A 7890-nucleotide genomic window follows, 5' to 3' on the forward strand; every position below is an offset into this window, starting at 1 on the left:
CTTCCTTCCCCCTTTCCATCCTTTTCTATCTGGCAGGTAAATGGCTGTTGCTGGGTGGGGGGCAGAGCAAGGGATTGCGAGACTGGCTGGGAAACATATGTCCTAATTTTTGTCATACACAGTTTCTTGTATCTCTCTGTCTTTCCTTACTCCAATCAGCAATTGTTATGAGCAGATATTTAGCTGGTGAAATTGTTATAGAACAGTGGTAGCGAACCTATGGCACGGGTGCCAGAGGCGGCACTCAGAGCCCTCTCTGTGGGCACGTGTGCCGTCACCCCAGTCCTAGGCCTTCAGCTGGGTTTTATAAAACCTTTTCGCTTTAGGCCTCCGCCGCCATGTGCAAAAAAAAAAAAAAAGGTCAATCAGTCAATTTCAACTTCTCGCGGAAAAAAGATCTTGCAAAGATGGAATTGATTGAACTTTTTAGTCCCACCTTGTCTGCCGTTACCACCGCAGCCACGCCCAGCCAATTGGCCACACCCACCCAATTGGCCACACCCACCCAATGGGCCACACCCACCCGGCACTCGACGATGCATAAGTGGGTTTTGGGTTGCAGTTTGGGCACTCAGTCTCTAAAAGGTTCGCCATCACTGTTATAGAACATGCACATCTTTAGCAAACAGTACTTTATGTAATTGGATATAATCAGTTTTTTTGTTTAACTTACAAAAATAACTTAATTCATCATATCTATTAAATAAAAATCTGAGAAATGTTTGCCTGTTATTATGCTTTATTTACTTTTTAAAAAAAACCACCACTCCCAAAGGACTCAGTTGAGTAAACGTGTGACTGAATTTTTGAAAAAGTTTAACCATATTGAACTCTCTCTCAAATATGATTTGTGGTAATGTTTTATATGACCAGCCTTTCATAATTCTTTAAACTAGGACACTTACCGACATTAGTGATATATAGTGGAAGCCAGAAAAGAAAAGTGTAGCTGACTAATTTGGCAAATAATAGGCAGAGAGAGAATTCTACCACTCCCTACAAAGAATGGAAAATAAGATTTATTTGAAAAGAAAAAGACAATAAACACTTTACTTTGGGCTAATTTTTGTGCAAGGATTTCGGTACAACATGTAATTGTCCAATATTATACAGAGATAGTTGAATGATAATATAGGATCATGCATAAACAGCCTATATTCGAAGGGGAACCACTGATACAAAGCAAACAATAAAATTTATTTCAATATATGGGATCAGGGATCCATTGGAAAGTTCCATAGCAAGTGAGCCTTGCCTGGGAACAGCCCCCACTGCACATTAATATCAGACCCTCCTTTGCAAATCAGCGGATAAGGTATCATCCAATAAAACTCTTTCTTTTGCTATCATTTAATAGTGACTGTGATCTTGGAATCTTTCAAACTTGGGGGTAGGGAGGAATCTTCTTGCATAGTCCATTCTGATCTCTCATCTCTGTTAAGGGCACAGCGCTTTTTGCTAATTGAACCTTACGCTGTCTAGAGGGTTTCCTTCTCTGTGAAGTAATACCCACTAATGGTAATTCCAAAGCCATGCATTAACAACAAACCTGACGGTTTTCTAGGGATCTATAGGATTGATTCAGGTTTCAGTTTGATTGATCCTCTCCTTTCAAATGAATTAAGTGTTAAACTGTCAACTTCACTTAATGTGTTGAATAAAATCAGATGCTTTCCGTTCAATTCAAAGATCCAGAAGCCTTTTGCACATATGTACACATACTTCAATACAATAGAACTGAATCTTGAAATCAAAGAGATTCAAATCTGATTGTAAATTCAAATTAGAAATTGGCTGATCTGCATACTTCTAAGGATTTTATCTCCATAGTCCCCACATTCAAATTACCGGTAGTCCCCGCATTCAAATTAGAATTTGGGTGATGTGGATATTTCCAATGATCCCCGCCCCCAGTACCATTACTAGAGAAGCTGGCATACTCACAGGTATTTGCAAAGCTCCAGTGAAACTTATTGCAGCATTTCCATTTTCAAAGTGTTCATATCCTCCATTAAGATTCAGTGGCTTTGTGCAATTCTCATTGCTTGGTAGCAGACAATGCATTTCTGGATCCTATAAAAGACCCCATCAAACTCAATGTAAGCAGTATGTCTCTTCTCTTTATAAACTAAGCAACTGAGATATTATAATGTACCGTTAAAAAAAAGAAATGATATATTGATATGCTATTTATATACTGAATACTAAGGAAGCATTTCATGTTCTATGTTCTGTGTGTAATAGCAGAAGTGGGAACCACATCCAGATCAGAGACCTCCCATTTCCACCCCTGTGGACCAAAGGCCAAGGTGGAAGACTTCAGTTAGGAGAAACTTCTTTAGATTTCCTCTAATCCCTGTTCCTGCTTTTGAGATTATTATTTTTTCTGTTCAGTGAGGTGGGAGCAAGAGATATTACTGTTTGCCTTTTCCTTCTCAGGAAAAGAAGCAAGCAAACAAAAAACAGTTCCTCTCTTTACACAAAGATCACTTCTTGTCTTTTTCTGTAGGGCAAATGTGCTTGCAAATTCTGTAAAACAGTCAGAGGGACGTTTTGTTTTTTCAGCGTGAACACACCATGCTTATTTATCCCTTTGCTCAGAACACAGCTATGGAGTAGAAAGAAGGCAGTGCTTCAGAGTAACTATTATGATTTCATTAAGAGGGAGGAATAGGAGTTTCTCTATTTTCCATTCCACACATTATGGGCTTCCCATGTGGAATTTGAATACCCGGTTTTCTATAAGCATAGAGATACCGTAAATAGATATTGTTACTAATAGAGTTATATCATTGCTTAAGCCACAATTCCCTCATATTACAAAAAGATAGAGTGTATCCTTAGCTTTCACTTAAAAAGTCTTTCCCAATGAAAGCAAGAATATTTGGGTATATATAGAACACCTCCATTCTCAGGATAAGCTTTGTTGCCATGACATTACCTTCACTTTATTTTCCTGTTGCTCAGATTTCTTATCTGGCATGGGCTCTTTTTGGGGCCTACTGTATTTATTTTATATTTCATTTGATTTGTTTGCCACCCGTCTTGCTTTGAGGCAACCCTGGGTGACTTACAAACATTTAACCAGTGTATTAGTAAAGTAATCAGTATTTAACAAGCACATTGGTAAAGTAATACAATGCTGACCTTTCTTAAAACTTTGGAATGTTTCATAGGAAGTTTAATAGCATTGGAGTCTTGCTCCAAGAATGGTTAGAGTGATACATTGGAGTTGGGTGCAGAATGGAATCAGGACTTGGGTCAATTGGAAAGACCACTTTTCCTATTCTGTCATCTGAACTGGCTGTCTCGTCTTTCCTCAGGGTAAAGCCAGCCCTATCAGATGCTAACAAGGTATTTTTAAAGCCCTAAAAGTAATGACCCACTCAAATTAAACACACACAGATACACTGAGCTACACAAGGACAGATAAATGAAAATCAGGCCTGATTATGAAGAATTGGAACAACTGTGATTGAGCAAAGACTATTTCATTAAGCTGTATGACTTTTTCTATAGCATGCAGATGATTTACAAGGATCGTAATAAGCACTTTAAAACTATTTATGAAAATATTTTAGCTTTACCTGAGATGTCTCTGTTACCTTACTGCTTACTGCTGGCTTCAAAATCCTGAATTTACTTGAGCCTTTCAGATAACGTTTCTGAAATATATTTTAATAGGTGCAATGAAGAAGGATGTGGCAATAGAAGATGGAGAGGGTAGGGCAAAGAAGCTGGGACTGAAGCAACAAGAGAAAGAGCAGGTACTGGGTTCATCTATGATAGTGGAATGATTTGTGCCATCTCTATAAAGATGATATTAGTAGAAATAAGTGGTCTTATTTGGTGTTAATCAATGGGCATATTTTATTTTAATTCATTTTATTTTATTTAATCAATGTTCTATGACTACCCAATTCACCAAAGCAATTCTAGGTGGCTAACATAAAATTAAAAACAGCACCAACAAATTTAGAAACAAAGAAACATCTCTTGGATGACCACAACTAACATCCCAACCAAAATGCCTAGAGGAAAAGCTAGTTTTTAAATATTTTTGAAAGGTTAGTGTGTGGGGACGGGGATAAGACAATGAAATCTGACTACCCTTCATTCTAAAGGGTAAGCATTGTCATAAAGAAAGCAAATTTCCCGTGTCCAACAACATGAGGTTGATATCCATGAAGTATCATGACCAGCTTGGAACAGTATGTGGGACAAGGCAATATAACCAGAGATGGTCCCACAAACAAACTGGTCTTGTGTCATATAGCAGTTTATGGATGATAACCAGCACTTTGGAATGTACCTGGAAGCCTACTGAAAGTCAGTGCAGCTTTTGAATAGAGAAATTACATGGGCATACTGTGCTTCACACATAGCTACTTGTGTGCTGTGTTCTGGACCAATTGCAGCTTCCCAATGGTCTTTGAGGGCAGGCCATGGAGAACACATTAGTGGGAGAACATTTTGGGCATCTTGAAACTATTGAATAAAATCGTCTCATCGATTTTGGATCAAATACTTAATAAGATAAACCAGTATGTGCAAGTATTGTGTTCCAACCTCTGAAAATCACAGCAGTTTTGCTGGAACATTAAAGGAAAAGGAAGCTGAATAAGGTATTTCCCAAGATTGATTTTTCCCCCTAACCTCCCCCTTCCCAAAAAATATCAGTTGTTAGATATTGTTAAAAAAAACACTTTACTTACAGTTGATGATTTGACTGTATCGTTTACATCCTTAGGATCTGAAATAATGCAATAGAAAATAGAATAAATTAACACACATATAGCATATTTTTCAAAATGTTGCCAACTGCAGTAATAAAAAAACTATTATTATGAAAGGGCACAATAATGGAAAATTGTCATTAAATATGAAAGTTTTGTTAAACCTATATCTAAATTGCAGATGGGTTAAGGTTACAGCTTCTGTTCTATCCTGGATTCAGTTCTACATTTTTAAATCTATTTTGTTATTTGACAAAGAAAAGCTAGGAGATTAGGCTTTATTTTATGGCTGTGAATAGCATTGATTGATTGATTGACTGATTCCAGATGAAAACGAAATCTGTATTTATGTGTATGTATTTATGTGTATACACACACACACATACGTACATATATACATGTACATATACTTAGATACATTTTTACACCCACACGTATATAAATCCATTTCACCATAGGTACTTACGTTCAATAAGAAACAGGTAGCATATAATCCCCATTAAGGATATTATAATGCCAGGTACCACAAAAGACAGACCCCAGCAAGTAGATACCCAGTAGCCAGCTATTAAGGATCCTAATATATTTCCGACTGAAGTGTGTGAATTCCATAATCCCATTATCAATCCTCTCCTACAATGAATGAAAAAGAAAAAAAGGTTAATATTCTCATTGATATTAACATTGGGCGGTGAAAATATCTGCATATTTAAATTTTAAGACTCTAGAAGAGATTCCCCATGTACAGGCAGGATATATCTGGATGGTTTTTGGTACCTTTAGTATATTTCACATAAATTGGGAATTAATTTGTTTTGTGACCCATTTCAACAGAATTCACAAATCACAGCATTATTAACACACTAATCCTGAATTATTAGCTTTATATTCTGGCTTTTATTCTTGAACTCAGAGGTATACGTAGTACTCTCTCCTCTTATTTTTTTTCCATAACCAGCCTGTAATATAGATTGAGTTGAGAACAAGTAGGTTTCTGGCTTAGCAACAGGGAAATTAAAATGAATCAGACCTGTGAATATGGTATAGTCCATGGCTTGGGTTGCCTGCTTTTTTACAAGCTATCTTGCTTGGGGACCGTTCCCAAAGATACTGACTGTGATCTAGATCAGGGGTCCCCAACCCAATACCGGGCCATGGCCTATTTGGAATTGGGCCACGCACGTAGCTGGCTGGCTGGCTGTATTGCGTGCACGTATGCAGCTCAACTTGCATGAGCGATGGGCAATCGTACACATGTGTGGCGGGCCAGCTACGTGCATGCACGCTGGCCCACTGCCCATGCAGCCCAGTTCCCCTCTCCTCCCACAGCTGGGCCACCAAGCTGCAAAGGTTGAGGACTACTGATCTAGACAGCCAATCAGCTGTTGTTATAGGAGGAAGGCATAATTCCATAGGATGAGAACAGTGTCTAGTGCATGGTTCATTCATACACTTTGTTCTATTCACATGGGTCAAGCATATGTATAGGCACATATTGCTGGCTAAAGTTTAGGGTTTTTTTCCCCCAGGATACATGTGACACTAAGACAATATGCTTGGAATATGCCTTGTATGTGCTAAAACAAACAAGCCAAAAAATGTTTTTTTTAATTACGGACAGCAAAACACTTAATAAACTTCAACCTGCCTTCTCTAATTGCAACCTTTGAGGCAACCTGATTCACACAGGAACCACATGTTAGACCTGCTTTTCTGTTTATTCAGAGCCTGATTCACACCGGAACCATATGTTATACCTGCTTTTTGTCTCAGGGCAGTGGCATGGTGATCTGGAGCCCTAATATATAGTCATCAGTCCTTTGTCATGGCAGACCACTCCATTAACCTTGAATTTTAATTCATTTTTCCCCACTGTAGGGAGGCCAGTTCTATTTGATTGGTACTTAAGATCTGAGGTTGTCACTGAAATGCTGATAGGGATTCAACCAGGACCTTTGTTGCCAGTAGAATGAAAGCAACAATAGAGTTGTGAACTCTGTGCACAGACCTTGGTGGGACCTCTGGTTTATAGATGACCTCTACAGGAACATGCCAAAAGAGATGTTTACAGGACCAACATAGGACAGAACCTTTCTTAAAACACTCCCCCCCTTCGATTCAGTTGTGACTGATTCTCAGAGAATGCATGGACTAGTCCATATAATTTTCCTGGCCGGGTTTTTCAGAAATGATTTGCCATTGCCTCCTTCCTAGGGCTGAGAGAAAGTGACTAGCTCAAGGTCACCCAGCTGGTGAGAAGAATGGAACTCAGTTTATTGCTTTCTAGCCTTTCCTGGAGCAAAAATCAAAGATGCGGCTGAGAACCTAACCAAAATAATTAGGCCTACAGATTACTACCCCTTCCTCCTCCTCCATATTGGGACGAATGACACAGGAAAGAACCTGAGTATAATAGTGAGAGACTACAAACAACTAGGCAATAAAGTTAAGAAGCTAGGAGCACAAGTAGTTTCTCATCAGTGCTCCCAATGAAAGGCCAACACCCATTGAGGGGAAAAAGAATTCTAGAAATAAACCATTGGCTAAAGGGTTGGTGTCGCCAAGAAAACGTTGGTTTCATGGATCATAGACTGCATTTCCTTCACGAAGGACTCTTGGCAAGGAAAAATGTACTCGGAAAAAGACTGCCCCAACCCATCAGGAGGGCTTTAAACTAAAATTGAGGGGGGAGGGTGACCAATCTTCAGAATCTCTAGAACCCAAAACCAATCATAAATCCCAACAAAATAAATCAAACAATGAGGTGGGCAGAGATGAGAAAAAAAGAAAAACTCAAACAACATTCAGGAGATGCGGGAAACAAACCCACGGACAGGCATAAAAGTCTTAAATGCTTATATACAAATGATCAAAGCTTGGGAACAAACAGGGTGAACTAGAAGCAATAGTACACGAGGGAGGGTATGACATAGTTTGTATTACAGAAACCTGGTGGGATGAGTTAATACAATCCTGGGTTGTAACAGAGGCATAGAATCAAGAACACGCGAAGTATTAGTACCGCTTTATAAAACCCTAGTAAGACCACACCTGGAATATTGCAACCAATTTTGGTCACCATACCACAAAAAAGATGTTGAGAGTCTGGAAAAAATTCAGAGAAGAGCAACTAAGATGATCAAAGGCCTAAAGA

The 7890-nt window shown here is 38.7% G+C and overlaps 1 protein-coding gene across 1 annotated transcript in view; it reads right to left on the minus strand.

The window, feature by feature from the left end:
* Window positions 1-905: 905 nt before the first annotated feature.
* LOC107300321 (glucose-6-phosphate exchanger SLC37A1) overlaps window positions 906-7890 on the minus strand; it is a gene marked incomplete at its 3' end in the record, with an annotated part of 15598 nt that continues 8613 nt past the window's right edge. The window contains exons 7-11 of the mRNA XM_015829654.1: window positions 5203-5369; window positions 4716-4753; window positions 3588-3665; window positions 1945-2073; window positions 906-996 (exon numbers count right to left, since the gene is read on the minus strand). Of these exons, the coding sequence (XP_015685140.1) occupies window positions 906-996; window positions 1945-2073; window positions 3588-3665; window positions 4716-4753; window positions 5203-5369 (503 nt within the window). The remainder of the gene's footprint in view (window positions 997-1944; window positions 2074-3587; window positions 3666-4715; window positions 4754-5202; window positions 5370-7890) is intronic.

This window comes from Protobothrops mucrosquamatus, unplaced genomic scaffold, assembly GCF_001527695.2.
Source record: "Protobothrops mucrosquamatus isolate PMUCROS unplaced genomic scaffold, P.Mucros_1.0 scaffold6667, whole genome shotgun sequence".
Lineage (NCBI taxonomy): Eukaryota > Metazoa > Chordata > Lepidosauria > Squamata > Viperidae > Protobothrops > Protobothrops mucrosquamatus.